At 47.2% G+C, this 24,587-nt stretch overlaps 1 protein-coding gene across 2 annotated transcripts in view; it reads left to right on the top strand.

Moving 5' to 3' along the window:
- The first annotated feature begins 1,550 nt into the window (after nucleotides 1–1,550).
- Nucleotides 1,551–24,587, top strand: part of bmper (BMP binding endothelial regulator) — a 40,725-nt gene continuing 17,688 nt past the window's right edge. Inside the window, exons 1-3 of one of the 2 annotated variants that reach the window (XM_055634664.1) lie at nucleotides 1,551–2,887; nucleotides 3,072–3,600; nucleotides 20,690–20,789. In XM_055634664.1, coding sequence (XP_055490639.1) covers nucleotides 3,313–3,600; nucleotides 20,690–20,789 — 388 coding nt within the window. In that variant the 5' untranslated portion in view covers nucleotides 1,551–2,887; nucleotides 3,072–3,312. Of the gene's footprint in view, nucleotides 2,888–2,923; nucleotides 3,601–20,689; nucleotides 20,790–24,587 lie in introns of those variants that run through there. The other variant, XM_055634665.1, reaches the window with a different exon arrangement.

Below are 24,587 nucleotides of genomic sequence, written 5' to 3' on the forward strand. Positions count from 1 at the left end.
ATTCTCACATCTCTGAGCCCACTTCAAGAGTCAAGAGTGTTTTATTGTCATATGTCCCGGACAGAACAATGAAATTCTTACTTGCTGCAGCACAACAGAATATGTGAATATGTAAACATTGTATATAACGGGGGAAAAAAAGAAAAAGTTCAATAAACAACAAATTTAGTGCAAATAACAAATAATAATAGTCTTTTGCAGTTCAGAGCTCATTGCTTATTTAGACATAGAAACATAGAAATTAGGTGCAGGAGTAGGCCATTCGGCCCTTCGAGCCTGCACCGCCATTCAATATGATCATGGCTGATCATCCAATTGTTGTGTTTAATAGCCTGATGGCTGTGGGGAAGAAGCCGTTCCTGAACCAGGACGTTACAGTCTTCAAGCTCCTGTACCTTCTTCCTGATGGCAGTGGTGAGATAGGTGTGTGGCCAGGATGGTGTGGGTCCTTGATGATTTTGGTTGCCTTTCTGAGGCAGCGACTACGACAGATCCCTTCGACGGTGGGGAGGTCAAAGCCGGTGATGGACTGGACAGTGGTCACAACTTTTTGTACTCGTTTTCGCTCCTGGACATTCAAGTTGCCGAACCAGGCCACGATGCAACCAGTCAGAATGCTCTCTACCGTGCACCTGTAGAAGTTTAGGAGAATCCTCTTCGACATGCTGAATCTCCGTAATCTTCTCAGGAAGTAGAGTCACTGATGTGCCTTCTTTATAATTGCATCGGTGTGCTGGGTCCAGGAAAAATCTTCTGATATATGCACGCCCAGGAATTTGAAGTTATTGACCTTCTCCACCATAGTCCAGTAGATACAAACAGGATTGTGGGTCCTCATCCTTCCCCTACTAAAGTCCACAATCAGTTCCTTGCTCTTACTGATGTTGAGAGCCAGGTTGTTGTGCTGGCACTATTGGTCAGTCGGTCCATCTCACTTTTACACTCTGACTCGTCCCCATCCGTGATTCTTCCTGAACCCGACAACTGTTTCCACCTTGCAGTGTAATGTAGGAACAAGGAGCGGCACAATGGCACAGACGGTAAAGATGCTGCCTCACAGCACCGCATACCCAGATTCCATCCTTATTTCCGGGGTTGTCTATTTGCACGTTCTCCTTCACCCGAGTCTCCCTGTCAAACGCGGGTTTCCTCGGGCTCCTCCGATTTCCTCCCATATCCCAAAGACGTGTGCGTTTGTTGGTCATGGCCTCTATAAAGTGCCCCTAGTGTGTAGGGAGTGGATGAGAAGGTGGGATAACAGAACTAGTATGAATGGTCCCGACACGAAACAGCACCTATTCATGTCCTCCAGTGAGACTGCCTGACCCGCTGAGCACTCCAGTTCTTGTCTTGTAATGAGGGATGGGATGTGATAATTGTGTCGGGGTGCATAGTTGCAGCCTGGTCTCAGTCTCATTGTGGCATTTTGTAATAATAACGGCAGCAACCACAGCCCTACCGGGCAAGCGGAACTCTTGTTAAGAATAAGAGTTGCCCTGATGCAGTCCTCAACCAGAATACCCGAAACCAAAGATCCTATAGGATCTTTGCCCGAAACATCCTCTGAGCAGCAGTGTCGTGGTTTGTAGCGGTTCGCGGATAGGCCTGGGAGCTGCGGTATGAAGGGGTCCCGTGTCGACATATCGGTCGGCCTTTTCTCTCCACGGATGCTGCCTGCTCTTTTGAGTTCCTCCAATGCTTCGTTGGTTGCTCAGGCGCTGAGGTCCTGTCGGCGCTCTCGCCCTCTCTCCCGCACAAAACGAGTTTACGCAGCACTTCTGATGGAGATGCCAACTGAGGCGAATATAGACCACGGGTTTAGAGATTGTGTGCACACATCTTTGAATCGGCTTTGTTTTATTTTTCTGAAACCAATTTCGCCCACGCTCTCCGCATACTGTGAACAGGAGCCCCGTTTAGCTGAGTCTGGGCGCTGCGCACAACGGGCAAGGGAAATCCCCACTCGGGGTCATTTCTCCCTGAGCGGGGCGCACTCGGGCCGTGGCCCCGGTAGAAATGCAACGTGTGGGGACTGGAGCCGACCGGGCCAGCTCTGGTCAGTTCTGTGGGTAGAAATGTGTGTGAGTGTAATCCAATAACTGGCTGCTCTCCTATCCCACCCGCGCAGGTAGCAAGGTCTCGGCGTGGGTTAGTTAACACTGGCCTCTCATTCATGAGCCGCACATTAGATTACCTTCAACAGGCGCCAAAACACTCTGACAAAAGATCCTTGTGAGCCCCATCTGAGGGGTTTTGTTCCGGACCTGTACGGGATTTATTGAGTTCCAAGCCCGTGATATAAATAGTTCAGCCACATTGTGAGACAGCCTCACAACGCAGCGCCCGACCATTAGCCGCGAAGATGAAAGAAATACAGTATTATTGTACTATTTCGGGCTGATCGTAGCTGAGCAAATCATCTCGATTTAACACGAGCTATAAAGAATAAACACGCCGCGGTTAAACAAAAATACGATTGGTAGCGAATTATTCAATTCGTTTGAATCGGGCCGCAATAAACTCGAAGGGCATTGCAACAGTTGCAATGTATAATTCGAGTGCCCGTTTCGCGGCAACGCCTTTGCCGCGCGTTTCATTGAAGTAGTTTCTCCGCAACTTGTACATTCACTGTTAGTTTCACTGCCAGTTTCTCTCAAACTGCACACGTTTCTCTCCGATTTAAATGCAACAATTGCACTGCAGAATTCAATGCAACAATTTTAGTGCAAGTGTCGCATAAATTATTTCATTCCGATAGTCTCGCATCAATAGTCGGTCAGCGTTTTAAAGTATAGTTCTGTTGATCTGTTTTGAGTCCATAGGCTTTTATTATTAATGCTCGGGCGTTAAGTGGCACCGTAAATCGGCCTGAGACCCCGGGTTACAGGTAAGATGCAGCCAACCCTTAAAACCAATTCATCTACAGACTAGAATCTCCTGAGAGCAGCAGTGGTGGGGGTGGGGGTGGGGGTGGGGTCCCTCGATCTGTGCACGTGTCCAGTGGGGTGTTGAAGTCTGGTGTGATGGGGTTGTAGGTGGAACCACTGAATATTTGCTCTGCTTTGACACAGTGTATGTCAGCGATCCGCTCACTGCAGCGGGCGCTGCTTGTGAACAGCACGGATGGTGAGAGCCCGTGTCCGGGGGAGCGAAGAGAGGCGCGGGATGAACAGCTCGCTGTCACGGCGATGACTTGCTTTCCGCCGACCGCCAGCCTGCGGACGCCGGCATCCTCTGCCCACACCTGACCGCGGAATCCCCAGCGCTGCGACCCTCGCTCGGACCGGACTGACTGACAGACATCCAGTGACAATGCTGCTCCCGGGCGCTCGTTGTCTTCGGGTTCGCGGCCGCCTCTTGCTCTGCCTCTCCTTGGTTCTGCTGTCCCAGCTCGCCGTTACCCCCTCTCTGTTGACAGGTAAGGAAGGACCCTCCGTCGGCCGGGGCGCGGGGCGTGGATGTAGGTGCAGACCGCCGGTGTTGTTGGTGGTAACCTCTCCTGTTTGTGCGCTAGGTTCAGTGGCCGGCTGCGAAGATGAAGGCGCGGCGATAGAAATCCCACTCATCACAGATAACCCCTGCATCTCATGCCGGTGTCTGGTAAGAAACTCCACCAATACTCCGCGCGCTTTATTGCAAGGCCAGGCGTTTTCGGGATGTAATCCTGACCACGAATGCTGGAGATCCCAGCGTCCGCCCGCGACCCAGGCTGGGAGATCGGTGCCCAAGCCCATTTCACCTGACGCTGAGCTCAGCGGTTTGGGTCCACGTCCCTCTGCAGTTTGGGGACGAATCCCAGCCGGTGCCGTGTGTGGGGGCAAGTTCTGTGCGGTACAATATTTGTTTGTGCACTGCACGGTTCACTGTTGGGATTGTGCGTGTGTGTGTCCGACGGAAGCTGGGAGCCGAGGCGGTGCAGTGTGTGCCGCAGGCTCTGGGTCTGTGCAGCATTGCCCCCGCCAACATCAGCCTAGCTGCCCCATCCCAGCTACCTGTCACTCCATGTCCATTACTGTCTGTCCCGCTGAGTTACCCCCAGCATTCTGTATCTACCTTCATTTAACTCACGGCTTCTTCGTTGCCTGCCTGTTGCATTCCCCACTGCAGTATACGAGCTCCAACTCGGCACGTTTCATATCTCTTTAAGCAGAGGATAGAAAGGCTCTGAACACTGACAGGACGCCTGCAGTCATTATGTCTGAGGTGGGGAATCTTTCCCGATTCGGGCCGGACAGGCGGTATTTGAACCCCCATCGAACTTCGCTTTTGTAATGAAACAACGAACCCCCCCCCCCCCCCCCCCCCCCCCGAAAATCCGGGGTGGAGGCAAGGTCAGGACCAAAGATCGGGCGAGGACTGTCGCCTGCCCCTTGTGTAGGCATGGCTGGGGCGGCAGGTGCCCGGCAGCCAGTGAAAGCGGGAGCATCTGCCGCAGGGTCTGCAACAGAGGGAGCACCTGTCCGAGTAAGTGTCTCACACCAACCGCAGCCCCCACATCTTCAGTGGCCGGGTCAGGCAACGGGGAACATAGTACTTTCCCACTGGCATACGTGAACGACGTGAAGGGCTTTCTGTGTAAAAGCTGAATAGGATACTAAAAATGATCACCAATGGGTTCTAGCCCTCGGGGCGATCCTGTGATGATCGATAGTGGCGCCATCCTTTGCTGCTGAACTCCGCTGCGAGGCGCGGGCCCCTAGATGGCTGTGAAGTTTCCTGCAGAATGCATGCCTTGCTGGGCCACTGTTGTCAGGCGCTGGGATGACAGGGTTTGGCGTGCTTGCTTTCGTCCTTGGAAGCAAATGGGTTAATTCGGTACAGTCAGCATGCTAGGTGATGTCTTATACATTTGAGTTTTTTGAGGAGGCAGGAAGGTGATTGATGAAAGTAGGCCAATCCATGATGTACACGTGGAGTTTATATGGGCCATTGGCAAGGTCCCTCGTGTGTGGGTTGATCCAGAAGATGGGATCCGCAGATTGGATTCAACACTGGATTGGTCAAAGACAGAGAGTAATGATGGAGCATTGTTTCTCTGACTACAGGTCTGTGACTGGTGGTATTCCACATGATTCAGTGGTGAGACCTTTGTTGTTTGTAATATACAGTATATATAAAATACTTTGGATGAAAATGTAAATGAACAAATTCATAGGTTTGCAGATGACACAGAATTGGCACAGTTGTGAATAGAACATGACAGTAGGATATGGATCAGTTGGAGAAATGGCAGGTGGCATTTAAAGTGGACAAGTGTAAAGCATTTGCACATTGGTTGGTCAAATGTCAGAAGAAAGTACACAGTAAATGGCAGGACCCTGAGGAGCATTGATGTACAAAGGGGCGGGCTTGAAAATCAAATCCATATATCCCTACAAGTGATAAGCAGATAGAGTGCTAAAGAAGGCATATGGTTTTCATCGATTGGACCATTGAGTATAAAGTAGGCAGATTTAAAGTCGTGTTGCAGATTTATCAAACTTTGGTTAGGCCACATTTGGAGTATTTTGTGCATTTTTGGTCCCACATTGCAGGAAGGGTGTGTTTGGAGAGGATCCTGAATTAGAAAACATTAGTTATAAGGAGATGCTGGACACACTTTTAGCATTAGGTTTTATTTGGAATGTCCGAGACTGAGGGGAGACCTGATAAAGGTTATTAACTCATTATCTGTATATAGGTAGATAGTCAGAATCAATTTCCTAGGATGAAAGTGTCAAATACTAAAAGGCATAGCTTTAAGGTCAGAGTTTAGCTGCCTGGAATGTGGTGGTGGTGGAAGCAGATATGATAGTGGCATTTTAGAGACAGTTTTACACGTACATGAACTGGGGATGGAGAAATATGAATCACATGTGGAGGGTTGGTTTAATTTGGGATGATGATCAGTACATATGTGGTGGGCCAAAGGGTTTGTTTCTGTTCTGTACTGTACTACGTTTTTGGAAAGGTCCCTGGAATTGTCTCAGCTAGCCACCCGCACCATTTTCTGAATGGAGTGGGCAACGGGAAAATGGCTCCATTGTTATTTTTGTAGATCTTACAGGTATGTGGGTTAATGATTATGTGAGATGGGAGGGGGCAACAAAATTGGTGGAGGGTATTCACAAACTCTGAGTGAAACAAACAAGACATCTGATTACACATTCTGCTGATCAGTTCTATCGTCTTCAATGTGAGATTAGTTCACAGTTGCTTATTTTCAATTCACCAAACTACAAAACCCCCAGTAGAAAGAATGTGCAGGAAGGAACTGCAGATACTGGTTTAACACGAAGATAGACACAAAATGCTAGGAGTAACTCAGCGGGACAGGCAGAGACATTTCTGGAGAGCAAAAATGGGTGACATTTTGGGTCGAGAAGGGTTTTGACCCAAAACGTCACGTATTCCTTCTCTCCAGAGATTCCTTCTCTCCAAGATGGGTTTTTCCAGCATGTTGTGTCCAGTAGGAAGAAGATGGACCATTCCTGCATCCCCTGCCATTAGCTCAGGATGTCCCAAAGCCTTTGATGTCAATGAATGACTTTCTGTTGGAGTGCAGAAACAGATATGGAATGGAAGGCTGAGGTTGGCATTGAACTCCCAGTAGTGACGTAATCTCAATGCCTTTAGACTTTGATTGTCTGTTCTGGTATGTCAGGGGCAAATTTTCAGAATATTTCCTGACGATCGTAACTGGATTTACCTTTTTGTAATTTTGCCAAGAAGTGGGGAAGTCCTGGATTGGAGAGAGTTTGAAACTGCACAATGTGCCTCAGTTTGATGGACGGGCTGGTATAAGCATCTGTAAATAACTTCTCTTGCTCTGGCACATTGCCTCTGGGTTCCTGTAGCTGAACATTGAAGGGAATCCAGTCCCCTAACACTGTACTGGCAGCTGGCAGCCTCTGTAAAGCAGCAACACAGCTGCACCGTTGGGTCATTTTCCTGGACGTGTGTGTGTGTGTGTGCTGAATGTTTACAGACGCACTGCTCTGCTTGTGTGATTAACAGCTCTGCAGGTGGAAAGTTGGGAGCAAATGTTTATCGACACGGGTTGAAGCCAAGTCACTGGTTTACGTTTGGAAGTTCAGCTCCTGTTTGGGTGAGTACATGAAGTATAACACTGCGAGTTTGGCTGCGGTCTGTATTGAATTACAGGCGGCTCGTGCAGTGCACTCCGAGCACATCACAGCCCGCAACCAGCCTGTCAAAGGCAGATCAATTCGGGACTTTTACAATTGGCAAGAAGACTTCAGTTTGGTGCAGAATCCCCGGATGGAGTGTGCAGTGGTGGCCAGTGTCTCAAATGTTTGCAGTTTCTAGTTGCATGGTCCACCCTTAGAAACCTCCATCTCATGGAAGGCCAATGTCAGTAGTGTGATGGAGCTCACATTACTACTCACATTACAGTATTGCTGCATAGTCCAGGAAAGTTCAGGCCACTTGATTGTTGCTCCTACACTGCACTCAACCAACACAGCTTAAACCCTCCTCTGACTCGGCCTTACTTTTCCACAGCTGCAGGATACACACCACCTCCCATGTAACCACAACCCTATCTACATGACCACACCTGCATCCACATGACTATGTCTCCTTCCATGTGACCACACCTACTCCCATACGACCACATATACTCCCCCACTTACTCCCACACAACCACACATCACCATGTTTTATCCCACATGACCACATCTCCTACGTGACCACGTCTGCTCGCATTTAACCATTTAAAATCCCTCATTCAGATATCCCAATCTAGCTCACTGCAGCCCTGGCACTTTTTGTCTCGCTTTCTCTGTAACTGTAACATCATACTGTATTCTGCATTCTGTTTTATATTCGGCACTAACAGATGTACTTATGCATGGTATAATTTGCCTGGATGCTTGCAAAACGAAGATTTTGGAACATACCATTGAGGTTCATTAAGGTTTCTATACCCTTGTACTCTGTGTCTCCATATATAAAGCACTGAATTCCATGTGCTTTGGTAACCATTTTTTAAGATGCCCTACCACTTTCAATGAACTACGCCCAAAGATCCGAGATCTCTTTTCTTTGTATCCTTTTCAGAATTATTTCTTCTAGTATCCATGCATTCTTCCTGCTAGAATGTGGCACTTCATATTAACTTTCATCAGCCTCCTATCCTCCCATTCCATAGCCTGACATTTTCTTTGAAGTTCATTACTGACCTCTTCACAGCTTCCACCACTTCCAAATTATGTCTAATCTGCAAATATAGTAATGGTGTCCCATGAACTAAATGTAACTCAGGGAAGTCCTGGGACTGACTGGTGGAGAATATGCTGCACAGTATCCGTCAATCTGAAAATCTGCTCTCCACTCGTGTTGCGATTTGAGAGCCATCGGAGTTCTGCCCTTGGCTCTTCAGCAGATACTACTGCTGCCCCCTGCCTTATGACAAAGAGCAACTGTATGTCCACAGGAGGCCCTGCCCTTGCATTACGTGGTTTAGATTGCCCTTGCCACATCAACAACACTATGAGATGACCCGGCAAAGATGAACAGCAAACAGTGCCGGAAATGGCCAGATGATCACAGAAACACTGTGTTGAAAGAGAGGTAACATTTCAGTTCAGTGTCCCTGTGTTATTGGATTCCCTCATTCCCCCGTGAGACTGGAGGAGTTGGAGCCATTCAAAAAATTGTGTGCAATGTGGTGAGATTAAATTCTCATCGTCAATTTTTTAGCAGTTCCAAACTCCATTAATCAGCGTCATATTAACAAATCACAATCTTGATATTCCCCAAACATTGGAAAGAATGGCAGCAGATGAGGTTAGACCGTTCAATGGGGAACCTACAACAGTTGGGTGGTTGATAGTCGGGGGTCTCAGTAGGGCAAAGTGCCTTTTTCCGTGCTGGATGCCTGCACGACTTAATAACAACGAGTAGCTTGGCATAGTTGCTGCAAGTGTGAGGAAGATTCCACGGTTTTGAATATGAGCCAGGTTACTTTAATTAGAGAGGAGAAATTGCTGTCAGTGTGTTTCTGCAGTGGTCAGAACCTGTTGACTGCAAGCTGGTCATAGACTTGCACTATAACACCGAGTCACTGATTCGGCTCAGCCCCTCCATGTCGGTGTATGTGCCCCAAATGAGCTTCCTGCTCTCCCTCTTCAGCTCAACTATTACAGGCCCCACACCTCCTTCTCGTCTGTCTATCCAGCTTCCCCAGTTGCGATTCACCTCAACCCCTTAGAATTAGAATTAGAATTAGAAATTACCTTTATTGTCATTCAGACCTTATGGTCTGAATGAAATTTCGTGCCTGCAGTCATACATACAATAATACAATAATAAACAACACTAAACACAAATTAACATCCACCACGGTGTATCCTCCAAGCACCTCCTCACTGTGGTGGAGGCAAAAAAAGGGCTGCAGTCTCTTCCCTCCTCTTCTCCCCTCTGCGCTGAGGCGATTCCCCACCGGGCGATGATACAAACAGTCCCGCAGCTCACCAAACCCCGCAAACGGGCCGGCTCAAACACTGCGGCCCGGGGTGGTCGAAGCTGTCGCCCTCCAGTCCAGCGGACGCAGCCGCTAGCCCGCGGCTGAACCCCGGACTCAGGTCACCGCCGCCAGAATGCCGTCCCAGCCACTGGAGCACCGTTCCAGCCCCGAGCCGGATCGCCCTCACGTGAGTGCCGTTCCTCCCTCGAGCTGGGCCGCTCTGACGGGAGTGCCGTTCCTCCCTCGAGCTGGGCCGCTCCGATGGGAGTGCCGTTCCTCCCTCGAGCTGGGCCGCTCCGACGGGAGCGCCGTTCCTCCCTCGAGCTGGGCCGCCCCGACGGGAGCGTCACAGCCTCTTCCAGCAGACTTCCCACTTGGATATGGAGAACCTTGCATTTTTCCCTAAATAATCCAAGGTTCATCCCAGATAATTTATAGGCACTAGTTCTGTCTTCCAGGCCAGTAAAATTCGGTACACCTCGGCTATCTAACATTCCATAATTCCGCAGACCTCTTCTATTAATTCTTTGGCCTCGTTTTCTGGAACTGGTCTTACTTTCCTTTAACATCATCATCACAGTTTTATTTACAAATAAGGTGCAAAAAATGTTGGGTCTACTCAATAGGTTTGAAAACCTAGAGGTTTTAAAATGTGAAGATAATTTGGAGGTGTTGGTTAGTGCATATTAGTGATGTGGAGGCAGAGATAAGCCACAACCCTGTGGAATTAAAGTAGCTGAATAGTCTCCTCCTACATCCCCATATGTTGTTTCCTGAAGAGTTTGTGAATTCAAGGGTATTGGTCCATAAAAATAATGATACAAACTTGAGTACTCTAGATTAGAGTATCCAAGAAGCTGCCTGGAATGCTGTTGTTTTTAGACACGTGTCTCTTCAGGACATGTCACAGAATTCTTCTGGCACAGAAAGAGGCTATTTGGCCCTTCAGGGTATTTAACAGCATTTAACAACTCCTGCTAATTTGATTTTCCATTGACTGTGATATCAATTTCCAGCATAGCAACATTTCTGACCTTTTTATCCCGCTTCAGAATGCAGTTCATTGGGCTCTGCTGCTGGTATCTGGAAGTGAGTTTATCCAGGATGTTCCCAGAGTGCAGGGACATTCCAAAACTGTTTACTGCCAGTTACAATCAGCACCATATGTAGGTCTAGGAATAGATATCCTTAAAGATCAGCATCGCCATCTTTGAGTAGAGCCACGGGAGATGGTGAAAAAAAATTAAGTGAATATTTCTTAAATATTTTTACTGAGTAGGAGATCATGGAAAATAAGGAATTGAGCCATATAAGTGTTAATGTGTCTTAGACTATATACAACTTACCATAGAAGATGTATTGGCAGTGTTGAAGGGCTTAAAGTGGGAAGCTCGGGGAGAATTTGTGGAGGCTCTACAGAGATATTTGATTCATCTTTAGCCACAGGCGGAGTTCTGGAAAACTAGAAGGTGGCTAATATCGAGACAGGAGACATTTAAGAGTGACTGCAGAAGCACCATTTTCACTCAAAAGATAGCCGTATCCAGAACGAGCTGCTAGAGGAAGCTATAGATGCAGATACAGTTAAGACTTTCAAAATACATTTGGACAGATATATGGAGTTTAAAGAGTTATGGACCAAATGCATGTAAATGGGACTAAACCAGAGTGTCTTGGTCATCATGGATCAGTTGGGTCAACCTTTTTCCATGCTATATAGCTCTTTGACTAGGAATTTTCTTGATCTCCTGTTGGTTAAAACTCTACACCAGGAGTTGAACTTTGGAAGGCTTACAGCAACTTCTTCAATTCTGAGAGGGCTATTAACTCGTGGAAAAAATCAGCAAATAAATGTTAATGCATTATATTTTGAATGAAGATCCCATGTTCACAAGTCAAAGGTACTGATTGAGTATCTTTCAGTTCCTGGAATCATGGTCAAGGAAGGATTTTCATTCACTTGTTCACTGGCTCCCTGGCTATTTTCAGTTATGTTTCAAGATACGGTTAATGTTTTGAACATTTCTGTGACACTTTACCGATGTTAATATTTTTAGCTTCCATAGAGTGATTTTGTAATCCAATCTAATCTAGATAGGAAGTCGCAAGGACTTTATGAAGAATTCCAGGTCAGTCTGAAATGAACACATTACTGAAAATGAGGGATGGAGAAGTGTTTGGCCCACCCACTTAACCATAGCCCATGTGAGCTATACCCCTTCTTCAGAATGCAGAAATCTTCACCAAACCCCTCTCACCACTGTGTTTCTGCGGCTTAGTATCTGGAACCAACGCAATCGCTCAGCTGGCAGAATTCAGCTGAGTACGAGAGTGAGACAGGAGGAAGCGTGTGGTTTTTTTTTAATTCACTATCTGGATCTGAGCATTGCTGGATAGGCCAGTATTTATTTCCATAACTCCACCATATGGAAGGGTTCACTCGCTGCCCTGTGTTGTCATGATTTAGGCTGTCTCCTGGTTGTGCGATAAGCATCAACTCCTCAGTGCTCTGGTGCCTTGTACAGGCATAGTGGGCTCTGCGTGCGGGAGGACTAGTTTCCTTGCAGTTTACCCTGGCATAGATCAGAACAGTGGCTTACATTGCACTGGGACAGCACCAGCACAGCTGTATTGCAGGGTACAGCGCCATCTACTGCACCTGCACTCACTGCACTCCCACGCTGACACTGCGGAAATTCCCACACTTCCGCCTCCAAGCCCAGGACCATCTGAGCAAGAAAGTCGAGAGAGGCATCTTTACCTATTCGCTCTGACAGGGTCAAAGCTCAGATTTAGTTCATAGTCAGTAAACGGAGAGCTTTATCCCAACAGGTGTTTTCAATATCCACCCGGTACATTGTACCACCCAGTGAAGTGCAGCTAGATTGAAAACCTCACTTGCAGCTATCTTACCGGCAATTGATTCGAACAACACACTAAAACATAAATTAGACATAATAAATTCTATGTCAGTAACAAGGAACAAAGAGGCTGAGTAAGAAGCAAGACATTAGTGCAAAACAAGTCCATAATATTGCAAGAGGTGGTCTGTAGTGTTTCATTGCTGAGGGATAGGGTTGCTCAGGTCGGTTCAGGAACTTGATAGTTGTAGGAAAGTAGCTGTTTATGAACCGAGGCTTCTACTGTATATCTCCTGCCCGACAGTATCAACAAGGTGGGGATCCATGATGATAGATGCAGCCTTTCGTGAGGCAGCACAACTTGTAGATGCTTTTGATGGTGGGGAGAGCTGTGTCCTCCACTCCCTGCAGCCTCTTGTGTTCCGCAATATTGGAATTATCAGGCTATGATATAACCAATCAAGACACAGCGCATCTGTAAAAGTTTGTTAGAATATTCAGTTATTTGCTTATTTAGTTATTATTTAGTTATTCCGCACGCCTGGCGCATGGTGACGTGGGCAGTGACACGCGGTCAGCGCACGGGTGGCGTGGGCAGTGACAGCGGTCGCGCACGGCGCCCCAGGATTTTGGGATTCACAAAATCTTTGTACGCTATCTACGTGACGTGCAAATGACACTCAAGTGGGACAGGCCCTTAACTCTCCCCACTGCCACACACTAATGAAAACTGCTGCTTGACACCCATCTTCCCTTTCTGAAGTCAACGATTAGTTCCTTGGTTTTGTTGACATTCAACAAGAGGATGTTGTTGCGGTTCTACTCAAACGGGTGTTCTATCTCTTCCATAATTTACTGATTCATCACCATCTGTGCTTTGGCCAAACATTGGAGACTTTATAGATGGCATTATCACCCAATCATGGATGTACAGAGAGTAGAGCAGGGAGCTCTTGTGGGGTACCCGTGTTTTCCTGATCAGTGAGGATGATATGTTGTTGCCAGTCTGCAATGACTGAAGCCTGCCAAGGAGGAAGTCAAGGAGTGCAGGAGGGATGGGGTTATAGGAACAAAGGGAAGTTGTTATTGGAACCAAGAACTGCAGATGCTGGTTTATACAGAAGATAGACACAAAATGCTGGAGTAACTCAGCAGGTCAGGCAGCATCTCTGGAGAAAAATCATAGGTGACGTTTCGGATCGGAACCCTTCTTCAGAAGTCAAGGATCCAGTACAAAGGGTGGTACAGAGGCCCAGGCCTTGGAGCTTGGTATTAAGTTTGGAAAGTTTGATAATGTTGAATGCCGACCTGTAGTCCATGAACAGCAGTCTCAGACCGCAGAGACGAGAGATTGAAGATATAATTTAATACTCCACACAGATCATTGTACTTGGCCAGGTACTCCGTCTGGGTCGGAGACTTGCCTGGATTCAAGCTTTTGAAGGATATTCTGATATAGAATCCGACAGTGGGATATATAGTCTCATTTATGTTGTCATCACTCTCTCAAATCCTGAAAAGTCATTAATTGATCCGGAAGTGATGCATGTTTGCTACTTATGCCACGGTGGTCAAATGACTGTCTATGACTCCAGCTTAGTTCAAAATTGTCTCTTCACACTCTTTGTGACTTACAAACGGTCATACCTAGACTTCTCATATGATACTGGATCACAAGTCTTCATCTCCACAGATCTAGCCCTCAGCAGATTGTGATTCATCCAAGGCTTGTTGGGGAATATTCAGAATATTTTTGCAGGTATGCACTCAACAACACATTTCTTTATGAAGTTGATAATGACTGCGGCATATTTATTCAGGTCTGCTGATGAATCCTTGAACATTAATGGCAAGACCCTTAACAGCATTGATGAACATTGGAGTCAAAGTCCATAACTCCCTGAAAGTGGCAAGTAGATAAAATGGTAAAGAAGGCATATGGTATGCATCCCTTTATTGGTCAGGGCATTGAGTACAAGAGTCAGGACGTTACGTTGCAGCTTTATAGGACTTTGGTTGGGGCTTATTGCATATTGTGTACATTTCTGGTCACGTCCTTATAGGCAGGATGTAGAGGCTTTGTTAGGGGTGCAGGAAAGGTTTACCAGAATGCTGCCAGGATTAGAGAGTATTAGTCATAAGGAGCAGTTGGATAAACTCGGATTGTTTTCTCTGGAATGTTGGAGGTTGAGGAAAGACGTGATATAAATATTTAAATTTAGGAAAGGCATAGATGTGGTAGACAGTCAAAACCTTTTTCCCCAGGTGGAATTATCAGGGATGAGAGGGCCATAACTTTAAGATGAGAAGGGAAGAGTTTAAAGCAGATGTGCGGAGTGAGTTTTTTTACAGAGATTGGAACATGTTGCCAGGGGTAGTGCTGGAGGCAGTTACAATTGTGGCATTTAAGTGACTCTTAGATAGGTATGTGGACATGCAGGAAATAGAGCAATATAGATCGCATACAGGCAGAGAAGAATAGTTTAACTTGGTAGACATCGTGGGTCAAAGGGTTCGTTCCTGTGCTGTACTTTTCTATGTTCTATATTCTAACGCCCAGTTTACCGGCTTGAACTGGTCCCATTACTAGACCTCTGCCTTCCTCTCACAGCCAAGGTGGGTGAAAACTGCCCACTGTAGATGTGCTGGCCCAAGCTTTCACTGACTGTCAGAGAAGTGGAATGGTTATAAGCCAGATGAGTAGTGGAGTCCAGGGGTCATCCACTGGGCCTCTACCCGGTGGACTGCTGCTTGCTGTTATCACGTAACTGAGATTCCTGTTCACATCTGGTTGAGCACTCGAGCTCGAGGGAAGGAGACTTCACAGCATGATTAACCTCAACCTGGTCTTGATAATCAGAAAGCAGGAGGACTTTGTGCATAGGGTGCACAGAGCTACAGAGAGAAGGTCTTGCCCACTTGCATTGTTATGAGCTGTTTGGGATTCTGGGCATGGTGCAGAGAGATTACATATCCATAGTTAAGGATAATGTAAATACAAGCTTCTCAGCTCAGCTGACCATAGAGATCTGGCTTGGATCAGTGAAGGGTATTTAGTCTGACAAAGATGTTGGATTTTAGTGGACAGGGCAATTTTTGGCTGGAGTTACGGAAGACTGCTAATGCTGGAATCTAGAGCACTAACTATCTGCTTTCTTTTAGTTTAGGTTAGTTTAATTTAGTTATCACGTGTACTGAGATGCAGAGAAATGCTTTTTGTTGCATGTTAACCAGTCAGCGGAAAGACAATACTTGATGACAATTGGGTCATCCACAGTGTACAGATGCATGATAAAGGGAATAACGTTTAGTGCTGGAGAAACTCAGCAGATCAAGCAGCATTCTTATGCGCTAATACAGGGTTTGGACCCAACTCCTTAACCCTCCACCATCCAACCCCCATCCAATCCCCACCCACCCCCACCCGCCCGATGAGTTCTTCCAGTAGATTGTTAGCTGCTGCTCATTTCTATGGACCCACAGTGTTATTTGATAGTTCCCCATAAGAAAGTGTGCGCTGAAGATGAGGCAAATGAAAGACCTGCTAGGAAATAGGATTGGCAGGAGGGTACAAGTATTCATTGCAGACTTGTGATTTAAGTTTGTCTTCCCTGGAACGTAGCGGGTTGAGGTGATTTGATTGAGGTTTTCTAGATGTGAGCGAGCTAAGAGAGGGGATGGAGAGAAGTGAGTTCAGAGCCAAGGAGTGGAGGTCAGATTGCCCAGTGGAACTGTGAAACACTCCTTTATGTTAAAGGTCACAACACTTCTCCACCAACAGCAACTAATGCCAGATAGATTGTGCTTTAAATTTGAATTAATTGATTTTTGTCATCTAGTTATATTAAGTAATACTCAGAGGCAGTAAAAGCAGGAGCTGACAGATCGGTCTGACAGTACAGTGACAGTATAGAGAAGGTTCACCAGACTGATTCCTGGGTTGTCAGGACTTTCATATGAAGAAAGACTGGATAGACTCGGCTTGTACTCACTAGAATTTAGAAGATTGAGGGGGGATCTTATAGAAATGTACAGAATTCTTAAGGGGTTGGACGGGCTTGATGCAGGAAGATTGTTCCCGATGTTGGGGGAAGTCCAGAACAAGGGGTCACAGTTTAAGGATAAGAGGGAAGTCTTTTAGGACCGAGATGAGAAAAACATTTTTCACACAGAGAGTGGTGAATCTCTGGAATTCTCTGCCACAGAATGTAGCTGAGGCCAGTTCATTGGCTATATTTAAGAGGGAGTTACATGTGACCCTTGTGGCTAAGGGGATCAGGGGGTATGGAGAGAAGGCAGGTACAGGATACTGAGTTGCATGATCATATTGAATGGCGGTGCAGGCTCGAAGGGCCGAATGGCCTACTCCTGCACCTATTTTCCATGTTTCTATGACCTTCTTGAATGATGGGGCAGCACAAGGGGCTGTACAGCCTCTTCCTTACTCTATGTATATTCAGATACCTTTGCCACTCCAGGAAACCAGCTCCCCTCTTCCTCCACCCCCATCTTCACAAAGACCGTGAATATTATTCCCAGCATAAGAACCTTGAGTTGGGCTGGTTTCTCCATAATAGACAATGTTGGACGGTGAACTGATGGAGTCCCTAAAGTTGATATTCAATAGGTTGGAACAGAGAAGATGTTTCCGCCTCTAGGGAGTTGAAAACTAGGCTCACTAATAGATCAAAAGGAGAAGTCTTTCCACTGCACTGAGTAGTGTGGTGTGCACTCCACGTGGAAGGATGAAAGTAACAGCAAGTAAGAGAGATGGATTTAAGGCCAAAATACACAAGAGAAAAGGAACAGGATGGTAGAGATGGAGAAAGCAAGAGAAGTTTGTGTGAAACAGCAACACCAGTACTGAGCCGTGCGGCCGAATGGTCCATTCCTATGTACTTCATGTACATAGACTCATCACCTTGCTCCTGCCTGCCTGCACTGGTGGAATTTTAGAGAAATGTGTTGGAATTGAAGAATGGTAATCTTTCAATTTACTGATTATCTAAAGGATGCAGTTAACAGGAGAGGTGAGTAATCCCAGGACCATCACATTTGATTTCTCAGACAGTGGGCCGCTGGATTCTGAACAAAACATTCTCAACCATAGAGTTTTAAAACTAAATGAATCAATAAAACCTATTAACTAAAATAAATTAATTTCATAACCACCAATCCATTGGCAACCTGGGTTAAAGGCCTCAAAACCAGTCTTCCTGTCTGTTTTGTTTGATTTGCAAGAAAAACATAATTCCCTAAAGGTACACAAAATTGCTGGAGAAACTCAGCGAGTGCAGCAGCATCTATGGAGCGAAGAAAATAGGCGACGTTTCGGGCCAAAACCCTTCTTCAGACTGATGGGGTTGGGGGGGGAGAAGGAAGGAAAAGGGGAGGAGGAGGAGCCCAAGGGGCGGGCGGATGGGAGACAGCTAGAGGGTTAAGGAAGGGGAGGAGACAGCAAGGGCTAGCAAAATTGGGAGAATTCAATGTTAATACCATCCGGACGCAAGGTCCCCAGGCAGAATATGAGGTGCTGTTCCTCCAATTTCCGTTGTTGCTCACTCTGGCAATGGAGGAGACCCAGGACAGAGAGGTCGGATTGGGAATGGGAGGGGGAGTTGAAGTGCTGAGCCACCGGGAGGTCAGGTTGGTTATTGCGGACTGAGCGGAGGTGTTCGGCGAAACGATCGTTCAACCTAAGCTTAATCTCCCCGATGTAAATCAGCTGACATCTAGAGCAGCGGATGCAGTAGATGAGGTTGGAGAAGATGCAGGTGAACCTTTGTCGCACCTGGAACGATTGCTTGGGTCCACATGGACCTCCGCCACATGGCCATCTGGACTACACGTCTTCCCACCCTGCCCCCTGTAAAGACTCCATCCCCTACTCCCAATTCCTCCGCCTACGCCGCATCTGTTCCCAGGATGAGACATTCCATACCAGGGTATCGGAAATGTCCTCGTTCTTCAGGGAACGGGGATTCCCCTCCGCCACCATAGATGAAGCTCACACCAGGGTCTCATCCATACCCCGTAACACTGCTCTCTCTCCCCATCCCCGCACTCGCAACAAGGGCAGAGTCCCTTTGGTCCTCACCTTTCACCCCACCAGCCGGCAAATACAACACATAATCCTCTGCCATTTCCGCCACCTCCAACGTGACCCCACCACTCGCCACATCTTCCCATCTCCCCCCCATGTCTGCCTTCCGCAAAGACCGCTCCCTCCGCAACTCCCTTGTCAATTCTTCCCTTCCTTCCCGCACCACCCCCTCCCCGGGCACTTTCCGTTGCAACCGCAAGAAATGCAACACCTGTCCCTTCACCTCCCCCCTCGACTCCATTCGAGGACCCAAGCAGTCGTTCCAGGTGCGACAAAGGTTCACCTGCATCTCCTCCAACCTCATCTACTGCATCCGCTGCTCTAGATGTCAGCTGATTTACATCGGGGAGACTAATCGGAGGTTGGGCGATCGTTTCGCCGAACACCTCCGCTCAGTCCGCAATAACCAACCTGAACTCCCGGTGGCTCAGCACTTCAACTCCCCCTCCCATTCCCAATCCGACCTCTCTGTCCTGGGTCTCCTCCATTGCCAGAGTGAGCAACAGCGGAAATTGGAGGAACAGCACCTCATATTCTGCCTGGGGACCTTGCGTCCGGATGGCATTAACATTGAATTCTCCCAATTTTGCTAGCCCTTGCTGTCTCCTCACCTTCCTTAACCCTCTCGCTGTCTCCTCCCACCCTCCCATCCGCCCGCCCTCGGGCTCCTCCTCCTCCCCTTTTCCTTCCTTCTCCCCCCCAACCCCCATCAGTCTGAAGAAGGGTTTCGGCCCGAAACATCGCCTATTTCCTTCGCTCCATAGTTGCTGCTGCACCCGCTGAGTTTCTCCAGCAATTTTGTGTACCTTCGACCTTCCAGCATCTGCAGTTCCTTCTTGAAAACATAATTCCCTGTTTGCTTTATCAGCAAGCACTGAATCAAGGCTGATGCTCTTCATTAATAAGCCAGAGTAAGGAGTCTGGTATTAATATGCAGCTCTTAATCCAGAGCACGGTACTTCATTACATTAATTGTTGGCTTTCCATCAACTGGACATATGATTGGACCCTGCTCTAGATGGTATAATTATTGAATTCCATCTCTCTTGTGGCCACTTCATTAACTGAATTTGACACAGATGTTACTTAAATGTTATTGATTTCACGAAAGATAGAGTGCAGAATAGCGGACCAAAGTATTTGGTTTATGTGGCCACAGAGGAATTTTGTTCAATGGTACATGGCAGTTTTTGGCAGACATGTTCAGTCTTTAATAACTTGCCTGCGGGGAATCGGTAGGTGGATTACACTTTCCAAACACAGGCAAATGACTCATCTGCTTGTTCTTGGATTGTAACTATAGGGGCCAGTTGTTTCCTGAAATCTCTGTCATACCGAAGAGTGAGAGGGACCTCCACAGCCTCTGTAGGAAGGAGTGCTTGACAGCTCCCTGCTTCTCCTTTCATCACCTCAGTATGCTCACTCCCCTAGTACAGGCCACGTCCATACAGACTTCACTCCAGGTTAACCCTTTAAGCCAAGGGGCAATGAGAACAGTAGTAGAACCGAGATTGTTTGGGAAAGTCAGGATGCAGGAATGTTCGCAGGCCACACTGTATAGGATGCTGGCATGCGACATCTCCCCCTGTGTAGCCCCTGTTCCCACAGAATAAGAGGATTGGTCAGGACTGCCTCTTTTAGAAAATTTAGAAAAGTTTCATCAATCTTGGTGATAGTAACACATGGCCTGTGTCCTATTGACATTGCCTACATCGGACTTTAATGAGCAGGGTTGTGCTAAAATGACGAGCTCTCCCAGAGGAACAATATGAAGGCATTTATTTACCTTGTATCTTATCCTTTTGCTCCTAACGCTTTACCTCCCCCTCCCTAGTCCTTGTCCATCCCTCCTTTTTGCCCATCCCACACCTCCTCCCACCCTCAGCGGCCTCACCAAAAAAACATTCCATTTCTACATAACATCAGTTCATTTCATCCCAACCACAAGTACCTCCTTGACAGTGAGCTGGACCCTCTTCACAAAGTAGACTTTCCCCCCCCCCTGTCAACCCCTACTGTGCAGTGTCTACCCATCCAGTGGTGGCCAGTGCTCCCCCCCCGGACCCAAACAGACTGGATCCTTCAGCAACTTCCTCAAGCTTATCAGTTCTCTAGGCTCCCCTCAACCCCCACACAGCGCCCCCCTGCTGCTCGACATTGCTTCAATGGTGTTTAAACTACGACCTGTATTGCACCAGTCAGCCGGTGCACTCCTAATTCCCTGTTTCTTCGGCTAATTTTTCCTTTCTTTTGCAGAACAAGGAGGTGAGATGTACCAGAGAGAAATGTCCCGCTCTGCCCAAAGACTGTGCTCTTGTCATCAAACAGACTGGAGCCTGCTGCGAGAAGTGCAAAGGTGCTTCCAGGTTACAAACTTCTAGAGTCCGTGTCCATCTGTGCCTTTGTCTGTCAGTATATGCACCTGCCGGTGTGCCTGCATGTTTGTGCATCTCTCTGTGTGTCTGTGCTTCGCAGTTGTCCCAGTCTAGTCCAATTCTAGTCCAGTCTAAGGTTTGGACACCTGGGCTGTGTTCTATGTGCAACATGCATGGCCTGTGTTGCATGTGCAACATGCATGGCCTGTGTTGCATGTGCAACATGTCTTGGCTGTGTTCTATGTGCAACATGCATGGCCTGTGTTGCATGTGCAACATGTCTTGGGCTGTGTTCTATGTGCATCATGCATGGCCTGTGTGTGCATGTGCAACATGCATGGCCTGTGTTGCATGTGCAACATGCATGGCCTGTGTTGCATGTGCAACATGCATGGCCTGTGTTGCATGTGCAACATGCATGGCCTGTGTTCTATGTGCAGCATACCTGGGTTGTTTTATTGCAGCACATCTGAGCTGAGTTCTACAAGACACAGTAAGTGGCTGCTGAACTTCTCCCAGCCGATCATCAGTAAACACGGCTCACGCACAGCCCACGTACTAATAGACAATAGACAATAGGTGCAGGAGTAGGCCATTTGGCCCTTCGAGCCAGCACTGCCATTCAATATGATCGTGGCTGATCATCCACAATCAGTACCCCGTTCCTGCCTTCTCTCCATATCCCTTAACTCCACTATCCCTAAGAGCTCTATCTAACTCTCTTGAAAGCATCCAGAGAACCAGCCTCCACTGCCCTCTGAGGCAGAGAATTCCACAGACTCACAACTCTGCGTGAAAAGGTTTTTCCGAATCTCCGTTCTAAATGGCTTACCACTTATTCTTAAACTATGGCCCCTGGTTCTGGACTCCCCCAACATCGGGAACATGCTTCCTGCCTCTACCATGTCCAAACCCTTAATAATCTTATATTTCAATAAGAACCCCACTCATCCTACTAAATTCCAGAGTGCACAAGCCCAACATGCGCTGCACTCCCTCAATAGCAAGAATGTCCTTCCTCAAGTTTGGAGATCAAAACTGCACACAATACTCCAGGTGTGGTCACACTAGGGCTCTGTACAACAGCAGGAGGACCTCTTTGCTCCTATACTCAACTCCTCCTGTTATGAAGGCCAACATGCCATTTACTTTCTTCACTGCCAGCTGTACCTGCATGCTTACTTTCAGTGACTAATGAACAAGGACCCCAGATCCGGTTGTACTTCCCCTTTTCCCAACTTGACACTATTTAGATAATAATCTGCCTTCCTGTTGTGCCACCAAAGTGGATAACCTCACATTTATCCACATTAAACTGCAGCTGCCATGCATCTGCCCACTCACCCAACCCGTCCAAGTCACCCTGCAACCTCATCCCATCCTCCTCACAGTTCACACTGCCACCCAGCTTTGTGTCATCTGCAAATTTGCTAATGTTACTTTTAATCCCTTCATCCAAATCATAAATATATATTGTAAATAGCTGCGGTCCCAGCACCGAGCTTTGCGGTACCCCCACTAGTCACTGCCTGCCATTCTGAAAGGGACCCGTTAATTCCTACCCTTTGTTTCCTGTCTGCCAAACAATTTTCTATCCATGTCAGCACCCTACCCCAAATACCATGCGCTCTAATTTTGCACACTTATCTCCTATGTAGGACCTTATCAAATGCTTTCTGAAAGTCCAGGTACACTACATCCACTGGCTCTTGTCCTTGTCCATTATCCTGGTTACATCCTCAAAAAATTCCAGGAGATTAATCAAGCACAATTTCCCCCTCGTAAATCCATGCTGACTCAGACCGATTCTGCTACTGCTATCCAAATGTGCCACTATTTCATCCTTTATTATTGACTCCAGCATCTTCCCCACCACCGATGTCAGGCTAACTGGTCTATAATTCCCTGTTTTCTCTCTGCCGCCCTTCTTAAAGAGTGGGACAACATTAGCTACCCTCCAATCCACAGGAACTGATCCTGAATCTATAGAACATTGGAAAATGATCAACAATGCGTCCATAGTTTCTAGAGCCACTTCTTTAAGTACCCTGGGATGCAGACCATCAGGCCCTGGGGATTTATCAGCCTTCAGACCCATCAGTCTATCCAACATAATTTTCTGCCTAATGTGAATCTGCTTCAGTTCCTCCCCCAGATCCTCTGGCTAGTACATCAGGAAGATTGATTGTGTCCTCCTTAGTGAAGACGGATCCAAAGTACCTGTTCAACTCATCTGCCATTTCCTTGTTCTCCATAATAAATTCACCCTTTTCAGTCTTCAAGGGTCCAACTTTGGCCTTAACACGTGTTTTTCTCTTCACATACCTAAAGTAGCTTTTACCATCCTGCTTTATATTTTTGGTTAGCTTACCTTCGTACCTCATCTTTTCTCCCCGTAATGCCTTTTTAGTTATCTTCTGTTGCTCTTTAAAAGTTACTCAACCCTCTTGCTTCCCGCTCATCTTTGCTATGTTATATTTCTTCTCTTTAATTTTTATAATGTCCCTGACGTCCCTTGTCAGCCACGGCCGCCTCTTTCTCCCCTTGGAATCTTTTTTCCTCTTTGGAATGAACCAACCCTGCACCTTCTGTATTATTCCCAGAAATACCTGCCGTTGTTGTTCCACTGTCATCCCTGCTAGGGTATCTTTCCAGTCAACTTTGGCCAGCTCCTCCCTCGTGGCTCCATAGTCCCCTTTATTCAACTGTAACACTGACACCTGAGATTTACCCTTCTCCCACTCACATTGATTTACCCTTCTCGTTCTCATAATCTCATGCTACTGACTGCTTTTGCACAATGTAAATCTGTTGATTTGATCCATGAGTGACTCACCTCCCCTCTGGTGCCCCGTCAAGGTCAGAATGAAAACCTTTCACTATCCTACCCTAAATTCTTGAACTTACAGGTCAGGGCCCAGAGGGAGCGCTTGGTCCCTCTTGGTTTCTCACTCGCTCACATAGGCACAGATTTGCTTAGTCTCCCTCTCCCTCCCTCTCCCTCCTCTCTCCCTCCCTCTCCCTCCCTCTCCCCCCCTCTCTCCCTCCCTCTCCCTCCCTCCCCCCCTCCCCTCCCCCCCCCCTCCCCCCCCTCCCCCCCCCTCTCCCCCCCCCTCCCCCCCTCTCTCTCCCCCCCCCCCTCCCCCCTCCCCCCCCCTTCCCCTCCCCCCCATCCCCCCCTTGCACTCATATGCACGAACACACACGTGAACACTTACACTGATTCATACACTTAACAAACAACACAAAAACCACAAACTCATTTTAACATTCACAATCACAGCTGCATACTCACACTGTTAAACTTCAAGATACACACACCTTGCACTCCCTGCAGAGAAATTCAAACACTTATTTTCACACACAATGATTCATTCATTTTCATGCACTCATTCTCACACTTTTAGTCTTGCACATTCACTTAATAGATGTGCACACAGATACTCTCACACTCAGTTACACAATTAACTTTCACACTTCCATCGATACCCTCATGCGCACGCACACACAGTCACAGACATTTACTTTCTCACCATCTGTCTCTCATCTCAAATCATACATACTCTCACACACTCACTCAACTTCTCTCATGCATACTCACACGAATGTGCATCAATTCTTATTTGTCATCGTCCAGACCAGAATTATGTGTTATTTCAATAAACTCTGTAGTCTCTGGACCTACTCCTTTTCCCAGTCCACAAGCAACAGAAATGTATTTACTCTGACTGCTCATCAGATCTCACAACTACCTTAACTAAGCCATCAGGTCACCCCAT

Source organism: Leucoraja erinacea, chromosome 4, assembly GCF_028641065.1.
Source record: "Leucoraja erinacea ecotype New England chromosome 4, Leri_hhj_1, whole genome shotgun sequence".
Lineage (NCBI taxonomy): Eukaryota > Metazoa > Chordata > Chondrichthyes > Rajiformes > Rajidae > Leucoraja > Leucoraja erinaceus.